This window comes from Centrocercus urophasianus, unplaced genomic scaffold (assembly GCF_019232065.1).
Source record: "Centrocercus urophasianus isolate 14NV4802_14NV808 unplaced genomic scaffold, USGS_Curo_1.0 seq_21, whole genome shotgun sequence".
Lineage (NCBI taxonomy): Eukaryota > Metazoa > Chordata > Aves > Galliformes > Phasianidae > Centrocercus > Centrocercus urophasianus.
The window spans coordinates 4547733-4565113 of record NW_024884767.1 but is presented as its reverse complement, the minus strand read 5'-3'; the positions used below and the strand labels follow the sequence as shown (position 1 = coordinate 4565113).

The 17381-nt window shown below is 38.1% G+C and overlaps 1 protein-coding gene across 9 annotated transcripts in view; it reads left to right on the top strand.

Annotated features, from left to right (window-relative positions):
• The window catches only part of MEF2C (myocyte enhancer factor 2C), a 122214-nt gene extending 108942 nt beyond the window's left edge, over positions 1 to 13272 (top strand). For 6 of the 9 annotated variants that reach the window (XM_042822870.1, XM_042822873.1, XM_042822869.1 and 3 more), the window contains 3 exons: positions 1205 to 1334; positions 2508 to 2643; positions 8545 to 13272. In XM_042822870.1, the coding sequence (XP_042678804.1) occupies positions 1205 to 1334; positions 2508 to 2643; positions 8545 to 8866 (588 nt within the window). In that variant the 3' untranslated portion in view covers positions 8867 to 13272. The remainder of the gene's footprint in view (positions 1 to 1204; positions 1335 to 2507; positions 2644 to 8544) is intronic. The other 3 variants (XM_042822876.1, XM_042822874.1, XM_042822875.1) reach the window with 1 other exon arrangement.
• Positions 13273 to 17381: the final 4109 nt, after the last annotated feature.

Sequence of the window (17381 nt, the reverse complement as noted above, 5' to 3'; positions counted from 1 at the left end):
AAACCAGGTATAGCAACGCAATCTGCAGCCAGTGGGGCTACAGAAAAAGTAATGAATTCTTAGAGAAAGGCTCGTGCTGAAAAGTGGATAGATTGTCCTCACAAGCTGAGAAGCATCTTGTTAGAAGGACAAAGAAGAGATCTGTGAAGTGTTATTTTTTCCAAACTGTGCTCAGAAAGTGTGTAGTTTTCCACCCCTGTCAGATGAAGCTATTCACTAGGCTATAATGCACCCTGGTAAATATCTACATTCACTGATTTTTAATGCTCCTTTCCTATGCACTCAGTCTGAGGATGTTGATCTGCTCCTGGTAAGTGGTAGTGATGTTCATCCTAATAATGAAAACATAAGATCTTTTATTTTGTATGATTGGTGTATGTGTCGATGAAATGCTGGTTGAAATCAAATGGAAAACTTTACTATGACTGCATTGTGAACAAAAGGGTCATCACAACTTTTGAAATGTAGCAGTACGGAGACAAGGTGCCGTTGTTTCACGTATTCATATTATTTACACTACAATAAAGCTCGCTTGGTGCTGATGATTTGCTAGCGTGCACTCCTGTGCTGTTGAAGATGGCACAGCCTTGGTATGTTTTTTTTTGGTGGCTCCCTTCGTATTTTATCCTGCCGCTCACAGGATTAGAGTTCTCGAGAGCAGCTTTTACCGCGCAGCGTGTAATGCCCGAGTTAAACGCGTAGTTGCGGTGCCACCTAGGGCTCTGAAGTTTTTTGATGCCAAAAACGAAGCAACCAGAGCACCATCTGCTGGTAAGAGCTTAGCATCCAGCAGCTTGGGGTGCCGCTCATTCCCGAATCAGGGCCTGGCATTATTTCTCTCTCTCTCTGTTTCTGTGTCTCCTTACATTTGAATAAAAAAGGAAAACAGTGAGGGTAGAGTTTACATATTTCATGGTTTTTCACACGATCTGTTCTTCTACCCGCAATAAAATCAATCTTCCTTGTTAGTAGTTCAGTTACCTAGGAGATACTGATGTAATGGGTTACTATGGTGACAACTGGTCTCTTGAAGGCTTGTAAATGATAGGGTTGGCAGAGTTCGTAAAAGCCACATGTTAAATGATTAATTTCTAGAAATTTGTATCAGCTTTTGTTTCTTGTGCACAAATCAAACCCAGAAAGGTAATACACCCAGATGACTTAAACCCAGACAATAATATGTTTATTTTACTTACTTTAAAAGAATCAGAGGATAAATAACTCCCAGTCTGCTCAGTCATTGGCTACTCCAGTGGTTTCCGTAGCAACTCCTACTCTACCAGGGCAAGGGATGGGAGGATACCCATCAGCCATCTCAACAACATATGGTACTGGTAAGTATCAGCACAAAATGGAAAGGAGGGGGAGGGAGCAGGATGCTGGCAAATGTCTGTTTCGGGGTAATGAATTACCTACTGTTCCTTGCAAGAGACTGGAAAGTTCATAGCCCATAGGTTGATACACTTCATTTGCTTTTTATCTGTTCCTCTGATGGGGGACTTTTTATTTGAGGAGGGACTTTTTATAAGGGCTCGTAGTGACAGGACAAGGGGAAATGGCTTTAAATTGGAAGAGAGAAGATTTAATCGTGATATTTGGAGAGGGATGAGACGATGGAACTGGTTGCCCAGCGATGTTGTGGATGCCCCCTCTCTGGAAGCATTCAAGTCCAGGCTGGATGGGGCTGTGAGCAACCTGGTCTAGAGGAAGGTGTCCCTGCCTGTAGAAGAAGTTGGAACTACATGATCTTAAAGGTCCTTTCCAACCCTAACCTTTCTGTGATTCTTTGGACTCGAGAAATACATACTTAAAAGCTAACTATTTTACTCAAATGGAAAACTGCTTTGATAGCTCTCTTTCGTTGGCCTTACTAAAGGAAAAGACGCTAAAGAAATTTCCTAAAACTCCTAATGTAACAGATAATTTCATGTAGTGGAGTGCATCTTCCTAAAATTATGAGGGTAATGACAACAAGCAGTTTCACTGGTTTCAAAATAGAGTTCCGTATCTTTGTAGGCTGCTGCTTAGTTACCTGGCAGATTCTAGAAATGAAGCCCGAAGAGATCATTTCCTGTTCCCATTGTGCATTGGTACTGTATAGATCATGTTGATCCACATAATCCTGAGTTTTTTATAGAAGATGTGCACTGTGTACGTATCACAGTCTACCTTCTTGCAAGAAAGACTGTGATCAAATTCTGTTTTCAGGTTTTTGACTCTATGAGAATGCATGTATAGTTATGGTAGATATAGAAAGGCATTGGATCTTCCAGACCCATAAAAAGAACTGGTAAATTACAGAATAATTATTAGTGCATTATTTACTCCAAAGTTAATGAGCCAAGGGAAGAGGAGAGTCTGATTTTCTGCTGCAACTTAATGTGATTGATGTAATTAAGATTAAAAGGCTTATTAAGTGACATGTGAAAATGATGATGGTAGTTATTATTTACACGCTTCCTTCTTAATACTCTTTTAATTATTTTCTTTTCTGTTTTCAAATCTAGAATATTCTCTGAGTAGTGCAGATATATCATCTCTCTCTGGATTTAATACAGCCAGTGCTCTTCATCTTGGTTCTGTGACTGGCTGGCAACAGCAACACCTACATAATATGCCGCCATCTGCCCTCAGCCAACTGGGGTAAGCACTGTGTTGTTTTTTTAAACTGTTATAATGTTCTGCAATAACTTCAGTGTCCCCAGGAATCCCAAGTATGAAATACATCCTGACAACGTCAGCCCGTGTGTATAAGAGCTCCATTGCCCAAAACTGGAACAACATATTTCATGAAAAGTTTGCCATGTACCTAAAATTGAATATTCTGTGTCCATTACATTTCCTCAATAGTGTAGTGATGAATTCTGTTCTTGTTTTACTCTCTTTCTTTAAATAGCATTTTTCTTCACGACTAACAACCAAACACTTACTTTGTGCTATTGCTTTGTTTTTCCGTTTCTGCTTTTTATTTCCAGTTACTGTAGCTCAAACATAAAATCAAAAAATGTCTAAACACTGAGTACTTCTAAATCAAAAGTGACAAAATGATTTGAACTGGGATTAAAATTAAACCTTATAATCACATACACACTCCTTCTCAGCTCTGATGTTCAAGTTTCATTTCTTTGTAAATGTTTCCTACAAGCAAATAACACAATTAGGACTAAAACCCGTAAACCCCTAGAACTCGTGGTGATTTTCTTGCCTTGAGGATAAATGTTATGCCCTCTAGTGGCTAATTTTAAGACGTTTCTTCCAAGACCGGTGGAGCACTATGTTTAACCATTTCAGTATTCACACAGGGAATTCACCTCATGCATTATTGAAAAAGCGGTACATTTGCTTATTCGAGTGAATTTAAAGAGTATGATTTTCAAAGATCCCGATATCTGCTGTCTATATTGAGCAAGATCATAGGCACTCACCATTACTCCATGTCTGTGCTAACGTATGGCTGGATTTGCAAAGCCAAACTCTTCTTTTTAAAAAAAGTCATTGCACACATGCTATTATTTTTGCAGGGCAGCTGCTGTAATCTGAAAGTATGTAGTACAATCAATATGGCTTAAATTTCAAAATTCTCCTAGTTTATCTGAATACATTTTATAAATTAATGTATTTTCTTTACCGTGTAAATCGGTTTTAAAGAACAGCTACACAATTTTTGGAAGAAATATAAATCCTTTGAACATCAGAAATATAATTTAGCATAATAAGTACTAACTACATAAATACTTGTAACTGAAATAGTTCCCATGTTAGTAAAATGAAAAGATCTTAATACCTGTCTGCTATGCTTCTTCTATTTTATTTTTGAGCTGTGCTGTTTCTCAGGCAGCATTCAGGTCAACTGTACAACAAGATATCTATAGTCATGCATAAGTTGAAAATTCAGACTAGATTTCAGTGTGTAACCTTACAATCATGGAATCATAGAATGGCTCATATTGGAAGGGACCTCAGAGGCCTTCTAGTTCCAACACCTCTACCACTGGCAGTATTGCCAACCTGTATCAGGCACTGTATCAGGTTGTCCGTAGCCCCATCCCGCCTGGTCTTGAACACCTCCAGGGACAGGACATCCACAGCCTCTCTGAGCAGCCTGTTCCAATAAGCTGATTGTTTTCAGTGGTGTACCAAAGAATGTAATAATGCTATTTGGATAACAAAAAAAAAAAAAAAAATTAAATCCTAAACTAGCTACATGCCTTTTCAGATACGTCACACATTATCATCTGTTTCTAATTCATCTTACAGTATGTCAAAATGTAGTGGCTGTGGCTAGTGGAATATATTCTAAGTCACTACTTTTGTTATTATTCTTTCAGTGATTTGTAAATGAATTCAGCTATGAAAGCAGCTTCACTAGCAGTTCTGGCAAAGCTTTCTTTGTGTGCAGAAAATCATATGCATTTCTTTATTTTACTTCAGTCACGGGGTTGTACATGCAGAAGGATCTATACTAGCTTCTGGATTATTTAAAAAAAAAAAAACCTTGAAATTGTACAAGTCATAATCTGTCCACATTAGCCTAATCTTGAATTTATAGAAAAGTAATCATACAAAAATGTGTTTCACTAGGAATTTAAGAAAATAGGTGTAGAAATGTTTGAGCATCCTAATTCCTGTCCTTAGTGAGAGAATTCTGCCTCATAATGCATGGCAGAAACATATGACTTGTAAATAGAATAGAGTGTGCTTAAATGTGTTAGCTTGCTCCACGAAAGTCCTCAACAGTTTCAGAAGCACTGTCAAAACCATCTTTCAGACACCTGGAGATCTCTAAACCATACTGCACCACTAAGCCTGAGGGAGAGTTTCTGAGGACATAGGAATAGTTCAGTTACTGAGGCTGTGAACAGGATAGCAATGTGAAGTCTCTTCTGATATAACTGGGGTGTTTAGTCAGACATTTCAACAGTCCAAATTTAAGAAAGCAAAATAGTACTTTTCAGCCTTGTAATTAGAAAAATTACACACTAATTCTATTAAAAATCAAAATATATTCCTTCTCAGACTTACAGGTTTCATCTAAATATTGCTGCAGCCATTCCTATCTTTGAAATGAGCTATCTAAATTCTTCAGCCTCATGTCTATTGTATAGAAAACTATCTCATTCTGTAATCTGCAGCTTAAGAGAACATCTTTTCTTTCTGAGGTATCATCCACAGCTGAAAGTTTGCCTTTCCTAAATATAAGTGCAGACTTAGAAATGCATTTGCATATGTATGCATATTTGAAACATGAAGGTATAAAGAGAAGGAAATTTAAAGAAACAAGTATGGCCATAACAGAAAGGACACGAAGTTCCTTCTTCCTTTATTAGCGCTCTCACTCCCTGTAAAAGCCTATGTGATGCTCATTCACATCACTACTGACCCATGCTGCTGTCTGTGAATGCTGAACTTCCACTAGCTGGAGATTCTAACAGAGACCCACTCAAAGCTGATCTCATTACATCAACAAGGACAGAGTTTGCTGGCTAGCTCTTTGCACCCTGATGTGCCTCCCACCTCCCGCACACGTTGAATGCATATAGGAACCAGTGTTTCTCCCATGTCAGGGTTGTACTCTAAGCAAAACTCATGTTTTCATTCACACAGATCTGAATAGTAACTGCTGCATAAAATTTAAACTTCACAGGGGCAATGAGAAGGAGTAAAGTGGAATGTTTTCAGTACAATATATGGAGAAAGTTAATCAAGTCAACATTAGTGGACTGCAAGACAGTGAGTGCCTTATAGTTAAACATAATCCTACAAAGACATTTGTTACATTTTCTCAATAGATTTTCCATATTCAAAAACTTCTTGTTTTTCATTGAGTTTAGGGTAGGTTTCAAATGATAAAAGTAGGACTTGCCTAGGCCAAAATTACACTGTTTCTGCATTCATTCAAACACATGCATACACAAGAAGAGGTCGTTTAGTGGCAAAAAGAATTGCCATTTTTTCACAATGCAGTTTCTGTCCTAAACAGAAATCCATCCTTTGTTGAGGGTACAGGTGAAAGTCCGCAACTAAGTATGTATTCATTCACCATACGCTTCTATTCATAACATTAGGTTTCTCTTGCATTTGATCGTATCGACTTACATCAAATTCTGTAGAAACATTTGAGAATGTTTATGACAACACATAGAATAGAGTCATCAAAATATATACATGTTAAATTTCAGAAACAGATTTCTCGGAAAAATATGTTTTAACAGGCAGAATCTTAAAACATATTGAATGACAATATGCATCAATTGCTTAAATAGCTCTATTGTTTAAAACCTTAAAAAAAAAAAAAAAAAATTAGTTCTTACCTGCTAAAATGACCTTTTAACTCTTTATTTTTTCCCACTTTATAAAAAATGTGCTCAAAATGCAGGTAGTATTTTTTAAACTACTAAAAGCCTGTATGCCAGGTGTTTGCATAATGCCTCTAAGGAAGCAGAAGGGATCTACAGAAAAGTCTACAGAGTTGTGTTTTCACACTTCCCTCTGAAACGTTGCTAAATAAATTGCAGTGTAGCAATACAAACTCTAGTCCTCAGACAATACAGCTTTTTACCCTGGATTTGAGGTTGTCATGGAATGGAATATGAGTAGGTTCCAAGTGAACAAATGAGACTGAGTATGGCTGTTTTTAAGTAGTGTGAGTTTTCAACTCTTCCCAGCTTTGCGAAGTACACATTGTCTACTCAAATCAAACACTCCTAGATCAAATCGCCAGGATCCAGTGTTCTGTATTAAGGGACTTTCAGGTTTAGCTATGAATTTGGCATCTAAAATAGTATGTAATCATATTGTACTTGCTAGACTGGCTGCCTGTTTCCCCATATGAAGTTCTATCATGTCCTAAGGAAATGAAAAATAAAGTCACTGGAAATGAAAAGCAAAACCAACCCAGGAACGTATTTTTGATTGTTGCTGGATTCTTTTCAACAGTTTTTCGGAAAACATGTGGAGTGTTTCACTAAAGTGGAATGACTACGTTTGATATTTATGGTTTCCTATATGTGTAATCTAATAGTTAGAAAAGGAAAAAAAAAAAAATCTTTAACAAAACTGCCTACATTTGCTACTTAGAGGGTTATTACTCACTGCTTGATGCTGCAAATTCTGACACACTTCTCTGTATAGTAATAAAGGGTAGATGGAAGCAATTGCAGGCAGAACATCCTGCTTTCTGTGTTGTTCAACAAGGCTCACACAGTATTGATCAATAACTCATGACTACAGCATCTGATATTATTCAGTAACTGTGCCATATAGGTCCACTGTAAATCTGCCAAGAGAAAAGAAAATGACTTTTTACCTTTCCTAAGTTACAGTAACTATTGGTAAAGTAAAGCTCAGATCACAGTCAATGACATATCAGAAAAAGTGGAATTTCTCAATAAATGGAAAGGATCACAAATTTAGTTTTCCATCGTTCAGAGTCCAAATATTTATTTCACTTGAACCTTGGGGTTTAAAATCTTACTGAGGCTGTGTCCTCTCCTCCCCTCTGTCTTCAGACTCTTTCACTGTTAGAAATCTTGCAACTGTGTCTTTGGGTTTGACACTGACTTCAGCCTAGCAAATGGTCCCTGAGGTGGAGCAGTGTTCAAGAGCTCAGCGGTAACCTCTCCTGGATAGCTGTTTTAACGAAAAGAAATGTCAGGTTTTGCCAGTAGGTGGTGCTTTTGTAGAAAGCATTCTGTAGTTGCAGCGGATCTCGTTTTCTTCCATTCAGTGCAAGCTCAGTGTTCTCTCCTCCCCTCTTATCTCAGCTTTCCTCAGCCAAACTTGCCCACAATAATGCACTGAGGCAAAACAAATGGAGAACAAGTATACAGCCTTTGAAAAACTTTAGATAGCAGCTTATCCTGGAGTTCTAAGCACCCTATGAGTCAGGTTGTCAGTCATGCACTGCAATCCTCTGCCATCTCCCTTAACTTCTCTTCAGTAGTTTATCCATAAATGCTCTGGATATAATAACAAATTAATCAATTTATTCCATAAAATCAGATCTAAACCCTACCCTGCTGATTGAGTTCTATTAACATTAATCCAAAGGTGATAAATTTCAACTCTGTTATGAAAGACATAAAATGGGGACCCAAATTTCTGTTTCCACTTTACACCTGATTTCCCATGTTGAAGTAAACAAGGATAAGACAAACTGAACTAAACCCACAGAAACCCGTGCCTCCCCTGTGCCATCAGTGCATACACGCACACAAGCATTAATTATAAAGAAACCTGCAGGTGGTTCCAACAGTGCAAAGGCTCAGCTTCCAAAATTTCTTGTGATGCTTGAGGAAAAAAAAAGGAAGGGAATTAAAGAGACTACTTTCAGACCTCAGGCATGTCTCGCTCAAGCCAGCCACGTTTGCCGTGGTGTTTCCGTCTCCATGCCTTTTTTAATTCCACATAGAAAGTGGTCCTCATGCTGTCTGCACGCACTGACACTGCGTGAGCCTTTACACTGCTGTTCTGTGTGAGTGTTTGTGCATTTCCGGGGGCTCCATGCCTCCTCCGTCTGTAACTGGGTTTCCTTTCCTCCTACAGAGCTTGCACTAGCACTCATTTATCTCAGAGTACAAATCTCTCCCTGCCTTCTACTCAAAGCCTCAACATCAAGTCAGAACCTGTTTCTCCTCCTAGAGACCGTACCACCACCCCCTCGAGATACCCACAGCACACGCGCCATGAGGCGGGGAGGTCTCCCGTCGACAGCTTGAGCAGCTGCAGCAGTTCCTACGACGGGAGCGACCGAGAAGACCACCGGAATGAATTCCACTCCCCCATTGGACTCACCAGACCTTCGCCGGACGAAAGGGAAAGCCCCTCTGTCAAGCGCATGCGGCTGTCTGAAGGATGGGCGACATGATAGCATTATTAACTATTAGTTTCTTTTTTTTTTTCTTGCAGTGTGTGTGTGCTATACCTTAATGGGGTAGGGGGGGTCGATATGCATTATATGTGCCGTGTGTGGAAAAAAAAAGTCAGGTACTCTGTTTTGTAAAAGTACTCTTAAATTGCCTCAGTGATACAGTATAAGGATAAACAGAAATGCTGAGATAAGCTTAGCACTTGAGTTGTACAACAGAACACTTGTACAAAATAGATTTTAAGGCTAACTTCTTTTCACTGTTGTGCTCCCTTGCAAAATGTATGTTACAATAGATAGTGTCATGTTGCAGGTTCAACGTTATTTACATGTAAATAGGCAAAAGGAAAACGTCTGCCAGAAATGGCAGACCTTTACTGAGAGAGAAAGCAGCTGTTATGCAACATATAGAAAATGTACAGATGTTTTGACAGACCCAGTGGTTGGGTGGCCGTGAATCCATGCTAGAAAGAGACTGGGTCACCTAACACACCGAAAACACTCAAAACCATGCGGGCATATCTTTGGAGTATGGCACTCAGTTAAGAAGGATCAAAGCATTTGAAGAGGACCATACTTGTTAAACAAAATCGAGTTCGAGGGCTAACATATTTAATTTTAAAAATTCTGGGTCTGCATCACTTATTAAAAAAAAAAAAAAATTATAAAAATATGTACATTACATTTTGCTTATTTTCATATTAAAAAGTAAGACAGAGTTTGCAAAGCATTTGTGGCTTTTGTAGTTTCCTTAAGCCAAAATGTGTTCTTTTTTCCTTGATTGCTTCGCTAATCTTGTAAACAGTCCTGACAAAAACAGAGGACTTTTTGTATAGAAAGCACTACCCTAAGCCATGAAGAACTCCATGCTTTGCTAACCAAGATAACTGTTTTCTCTTTGCAGAAGTTTTGTTTTTGAAATGTGTATTTCTAATTATATAAAATATTAAGAATCTTTAAAAAAAAAAATCTGTGAAATTAACATGCTTGTGTATAGCTTTCTAATATATATAATAATTATGGTAATAGCAAAAGTTTTTGTTATCTTAATAGTGGGGAATTATATTTGTGCGGTTGCACATTTAACTATTTTCTTTTGGTTTTATTTTACTGGGCATACATTTTACAGATCAAAATCATGTCTTGGAAGACTGATCTGTAAAAAGTTTGAATTTACCCATGGTGTAACAACTGAAACCATTTTAATACAACATTTTACAATCAGTTGAGTGAACTGCGATTCATTGTATATACTGATTAGTTCTTTTCATGCTGTTTTGTGCATTGTAACAAGTTAAGGGCCCTTCTATAACCTACGTCCTGCGTATCTTGTAGATTTCCATGGGTTAAATGGCAAAGTGGCATCGCTTGGCCCTTCCTCATCAGCGAAGCTGGTATTCTGCCTGTTAGAATTGGATATACAGCTCTAACGGCCATCGGTTGCGTGAGTGCAGGTGAACATTTCCAGAGGCAGCAGGGAGAGCAAGAAATGAGGGACTGACACTGTCCCACCTGTTGTGAAGTCCCCTCTCTCTCAGACGTAAAACCTGCAGAGAGATCATCAATTAGAGGAACACTCAGAAGTCAATCTGTCGTGCCCCACCAATACAGGCCACCAGGCCGCTGTAGTTGTCACAGCCCTCACAGTCACGTCTCGCGGTAGGGATGCTGTTGAACAAAGCTGCCTGTGTATTTACAACCCAGAGCGATTCACTTCCGCATATGGCGCCCACCCTTTCTCCTGCCTTGCATCGTTCCTTTGACTGAAATTGCTTCACCAGAAGGGATATATCATTGTTTTAAGTTCTTGTCTGTCCCTCTTGCTTATTAGAAGAAAATGGTATACTCAGATGTTTCAGCTTAACCTTCCCATGGGAAGGAAACTGTTCAAGCAACATGCTAGTGCCATTGTAGAACTGTAATACTTCTTTCCAAAAGTTGTTCCAGCTCTCACTCACATACCTTGAGACTAGGATGAAGGACATAACTGCAACAGCAAAATATTGACACAGAAAACATTTTGTTAAGGGAAATCCACACCCTATTTCCCTTCTACATGTGCAGTTGCTGTGCACTGCTCAGCGGTAGAGGTTACCTCCCTGTAGCAGCAAACAACTAACAGATGACAGCATGCGCTAGGACATACGCTTTCCACTTATTGTGACTTACAGAAGCCTGCCTCACAGGCACTCTCAGCCATGCAGGGGCTAGTGCATAATCTGGGAACTATCTAAGCAGAATACTGTGCTAACAAGGCATACATCTTATCTCGCGTGGAGGTCAGCAGGGTAAAGAAACAGATACGCATGTTAAATAAAAAAAATTAAAAAAAAATTAAAAATTAGAAAATGGGGCCCATAATTAATTTTAAAATTCAAAACTGTTTTTCGAAACCACTTTCTTCACCTTCAGATGAATCTACAGTCATATTCTCTTATGAGAATTTTAAACTTCGGTGTGTCAAAAATATGCAAATATATCACAAATGTACACTTCGACATTTCAACAAGAAGTACAACTTTATCAGTATTGTAGTAGAAACTTGTCAGTGGGGAAGGGGATTTGGTCTATTGAAATATGAAGAATAGCCATATAAATAGTTTACCTTGCGATTTGCCTCAGCAACGCATGAAGAAGAAAACATAACATATTTAAGGAAGATGCAGTGTAATATATTACTGCAAGTAACTAAGCGGAAAGTAGCGTGAAACGTATTGCCTGGGCAATGTATATTAACTCTGACAGTGATTTTTATATAAACATGAATAAATAGAATAGAATCACATGAAGATCAATGCCAGTCATCCCTCTCGTTCCTGCTACTGAGGGCAACTAACATGTACTGGCGAAATTGTGGGGGATAATGCATATTTGCAAACTGATCTAATGATAAGAAGCACAACTTTGATTGTGAAGTCACTTTCTGTAAACTATAACTGTCTACCTTTCTCTGTTCCTTTATCTGTACCTTACCATTTATTGTATTGGAAAGCTTATTTGGGTTTATTGTGTGATTCCTTTGTATTTAAGGAGTTTGGGGCAGAGCCCTGAAAGAGTATTAACATTTACTTTACCTTAACCCATGCTATATAATGTTTTAGGCAACATTCTTAATTGCAAGTTCAAACACCTGAAGTGGCATTCTAGACATCTGCAAGTATTGTTATAGCTAAGTTAACCTCTATTAAAAGGTGTTGTTGTTTAGTGTTTAATTGCTGGTGACAATTATATGATATACTCAATCTGCACAATTTGTATATTGTATGCATTGAGCCATTCACAGTAAAGCTTTTATCATTTCAGTGTTTTTCGAAAGTTGTGTTTTATAATGAAATGGCTTATATTTTTCCCAGAAGAGGAATTTAGCAGTTTTTAATGAATAATATAAAAATATCTGTTGTCCTCAGATCTCTTTTTCAGGTAAAGCTAACGTAAGAATAGAAGAACTCATAGACTGTTTTCAAGGATGTCAACCCTTTTGTATTGTACGTGTTATCCTATATACCTTCTTTTACCTATAGTCCTAACAGAGCTGTTTTGTTTTCCTTTCTCCTTCGCCTTGAAGGTAAATGCTTTGTAATTTTTTAAAAGCCACTTGAAACCTCAATAAAGGCTGTTGCCTAAGCATGGCATACTTCATCTGTTCCTGTTTGTGCCATCTGCTGTGATGTCGTCAGTTATATGGCATTAATTTCCTGCCACTACAGGTCTCTTGAAGGACTGATGGAACATTGGTGTCTATTAGAATGCTTCAGACTGTAGATGTAATAAAAGGCTTTTGTTAATATATTTTAACCAAAGATGTGGAGCAATCCAAGCTTTGAGCCACAGACCTTCTCTATCAAAAGTATCCATTTGATTATTTTCATAATCAGGTGTTGCATTTTACCTTTCTCACTCATACCTCAGACTGATCCATACCTCAGTTTGAAAAAAAAAAGTTTAGTAACTCATTTAAAAAAAAAAAAAAAAAAAAAAATTACAGTACCTGAGTCTTTTGTGAAGTATCTAACATCAGACCTGGGACACTGCAGGCATTACACTTGGATTGCTTCAGATGGTTTGTTGTATCCTTTTTTTTTTCCTTTTTTTTTTTTTTCTTCTCTTTCATGGGGATCTGCTTCCATAAAACAATGGTGATAACAAAAGAGCTTGTAAATGGGAGCATACAAGCATTTGCAACAAATATTAAAATAGAGGCTCACAGCGGCATAAGCTGGACTTTGTCGCCACTAGATGACAAGATGTTATAACTAAGTTAAACCACATCTGTGTATCTCAAGGGACTTAATTCAGCTGTCTGTAGTGAACTAAAATGGAAAAATTTCAAAAGATTCTCCTGCTGGAAATAAGGTATAATTTGTATTTTGCAGACAAATCAGTAAAGTTACTGGCTTTCTTAGTGATATGGTGTCTGTGGTGTATTTCTTATTAATTTAATTAGTGTTCTTTTAATGTTTCGCCCTGTCACTTGTGCTTGTCTAGAAAACCAAGTTCCTCTCTGTGCGCCCTGAGCACCTCCATGCCTTGCCAGACATCATCCCACCAAATCAGAAAAACTCCACAGGGAGGACTATGAACTAGGAATTTTGTAGCCAAGTACACTTACTGATGTGAATCAGAAGGCCCATCTCCTTAATTTATAGAATCATAGAATTGTTTGAGTTGGAAGAGACCCTTAAAGGTCACCTAGTCCAACTCCCCTGCAATGAACAGAGACACCTACAGCTAGAGCAGTTTGCTCAGAGCCCAGTCCAGCCTGTCCTTAAATGTCTCCAAGGACAAGGCTTCCACCATCTCTCTGGGCAACCAGTTCCACAGCTTCACTTTGACGAAGCCTAGATTTTAATGACTGAATAGTGTTCTCTTGCCCAATAAACACAGTGATTCCGGCAGCACTGCCCTAGAAGGTAGTGAATGATACTGCCTGGTTCTGGTCGTGACGTCCTACCCAGTAGAGTAGCTAGGTGAGATAATGCCTGGCTTGTAGATACTTTGTCACTGACAAGGAGCCCAGATTCTCTTGTATGTATGCCCTGTAATTCCTCCTGGTGCAGAGAACCATGCTAGAAACACAAGAAAAACAGGCTCATTGTCTAAACCAAATATATCTTTGGATCTGATCCGTTTACCTATGTTCTCTAACAGACCATAAATTCACAGGGACTGTGTCAGAATTGAACTGTTTCCTCTTATTTTTGGGTTATTTCCTATCCACCCCTAATGTTTATAATTTTTGATTCTATGAATACAGTATATTAGTAATAATTTTATTTCATTCAGATATTTTTAATGCAGACAAGCTATAATAGCTTAAGGTGCTCTGTGAAAGTGCCAATTCCAATAATAACATTTCTAGGACTAATCTCTAAGTATATTTGTGAAAGAAAACAGCTGTGCTGTTATTTACCTGTTGCCTGTAATGCCATATTTTACTGTTTCTAGTATGAAGTGTTGGACATAGCATAATAATTACATGCTAATACTGAGAAGAAGCGGCATTGATTTTGTTAAAAACTATGTTGATTTTTTTTTCCGAAGACAGACACTGTCATCATTGGCAAGGATAAGGAAAATATTTCTGGAAAAGCTGTAGAGGTGTAATACTGTCTGAAGCACTAAAGCATTCATATTTGGAGGTACTTGCTCCTGCAGTCGGTCTTCTATGTGATTAGTAGTGACAGCACTCTATGCCTGTACTGGAAAAGGAATTTCTTAGCCCTTTGTATATTTAGTTTTTTTATTGCATTTCTCCCAGTAAATAATCATACATACGCATATTGCTTTGTTTTATATGCTATGAACTGTATCTTTAAACAAATTTTAAACATACACTGCAATAGAATTGTGGAGGTCACAAGTTCTTTAAGGTTTCTCCCTTTGTCACTTTGCAGAGCAATTCTGAAATGAACGGTCTGAGTTACCTGAAGTCACATACCTTCACCATTCCAGAGTGCTTACTCCCCCTCCAAAGTTTACTTTTTTTCTTCAGTGTACACCAATCCCACATCTTTTTAGGTGTGCTAAGACTGCTGATTCTGTTTATGCCTTTTGCTTGCTATTGATGCTATCCTTAATCCTTAACCCTGACTTAAACACAAAGCCTATATTTCCACATGAGGGCACAATGAGCAAGGATGAGGAAAGACTTTTTAAAACAAGCAGATAATGTATTTTTTTAGCGGCAGGAAGAAATTTGGTCACATGTCTAGTAACAAACAGTCTATTTCTCACTGATGCTGCAGAAATTTTATCAATGCAGACCAATACAACAAGGCTTTATTTGTTCTATGAATGTTCCCATTTACACATATGATTGGAACTCTACATATCTAGAGTCCCTGATTCTGGAGAGCTCAGACTGTTCAGGCTTAGCAAACTCAAAGTTCATTTATTTTCTATTCACACACTTTGCTTTACACTTCATGCTGAGTGTTCAGAGCACCTACAATAGGTGTAGCTATACTGAACGCTGAGCAGTTCATGTACGCATCCAAGACAACTTCAACTGCTGTTTGCAAGTCTTATGGCAAACTAGTACTGATGCTGGTACAGTAATTTCTCCTTCCTCTACCAGCTGATTTTGGAGAATGCATTTGGAGCAAGAGTCCATTCTGCTTCAGACTAATTGCTAGAGATTGCTTAAAGCTGACTTAGAAATGTTTGTATGAAGTTAAAATGAATGCACCATTTCCAAAAGTTGTCAAGTGTGCTGTCCTAATTGTCTTTTCTACCTTGTTCTGTCCTCGTGCTTCTGGCTGTGATTCATTTGTAACCAGTCCAGTTTTCAAAATTGAGTATTTGTTCTTATTTGTCTGGTCAAAGAACAACAAGCTGTTGGGGGCTAGAAAATATATTGCCTCTTTGAGGGTCAGGAAAGGGGGCAGATGGGTCACTGTTAGCTATGATGTCCCTTCTCTGATTGGAGGTCTGATGTACATTTCAGTGTATGGGGGAAGCTTATAGGTGATAAAAACAGTAATTTACTCAATAAGTGTAATTGTTGTATATCATGATTTTTCTATGATAGTATTTTACATGGTCTATCATTTTATGTATTTAGGAAAGTTGCTCTGGGTATGTCATATAGTCTCTCAGTGAGAGCACAGTATCCTGTGACAAGTATATATGAAAATCTGTTGTATCATGGCAACATAAAGGAGGAAACAAGAAAAAGTCGTTGTAGAACCTGACTACGTAGAGTGGACAAGCTGAGGTGCAACAATCAGATCAGCAAAATGGCCAACAGGCATGCAGTGGATTGCATTTACCAGGTTACATTTTGAACTACAGAAAGTGGATCACTGAGGAAGTTGCTATAAAGAGAATAATTTCATAATTAAAAGCAAACAACAACAAAAAATGCACATACATTTCTACCTTTCCATTTGTAAATATCTGAACACATGTCAGAAGAGTGGTGTTTGAAATACAACAGTTTTGTTTCCTTTTGAGACATCTTTATTATCAGGAAAAAGTAACTTTCTGTAACCATAATGTACTGTTCTATGTATTAGTTAATTTGGAAAAGCAGAAACGATTATGCTTAATTTACAATATGCAGCTGGGGAAAAACAGTACTCTCAGAGTATAGATTCTGAACTTTCCAACAGTGGTGCTCAAGAAGTACATATGGAGGAGTTTGCACCATGACTGCTGACTCACAGCAACACTCTACACCTTCAAAAATAAGCCTGTGAAAATATAACACATTTGACATTTAATCATCTGAAAGTAAATTTGCGTGTTCTTAGGGAAGACCCAGGTTACTTTCTTGCAACTTACCCTTAGGTAAGATTTTTGAGGTGGAAGATACTGATAATCAAACTAGAGAATTTCATTATGATATCCTTTGCAGTTGTGTTCTTACCATAGGAAACCCTGTTCTAATACAGGTTACTGCACCTCTAAGGAAATATGCATAGATCAGTCTGAAAGTAATGCCTCCTACTTATTTCCATGGAAAATACAACAGACAAAAAGAGCACAATAAACACTATTTGGTATACAAAACACTCTTTTTGAGCACAGTCACCACCATTAGCTGTGCATTTTCACCAGTAATGAGCAAGAGCCTGCATACTGCTATCATAACAGTCTGCACCAGCAGAGGTGACCAACTGTTTTACAGCCGCTGTTTTATAGTGTCATTCCTAGGAAAATGCTGCACACATAGTCATCTGTCCAAACAGGATGGAAGTTAGAAGGCGCCAAATCCAAATTATATGGTGGATGTTGTCGGATAGTCCAGCCAAGATTGGCAGTGTGCACAGTCTTCAAAATAATGTGAGTCCTGGAGTTATTGTGTTGAAATAATGTGTCTCTGGCCTGACTCTGGAAGTTCAAGCCTTCAGCTCAGTCAGCATCGTGGCGTAACAATCAGAATATAGATGGTTTGCCTGAGTTCCAGAAAATTTAGAAGGATCATCCTTCCCTGTCTCAAAAGACATTGCACATCACATTATCCACTGAAGACTGTGTCTTGAACTTTTTCTTCAATGGCAAATGTATGTGT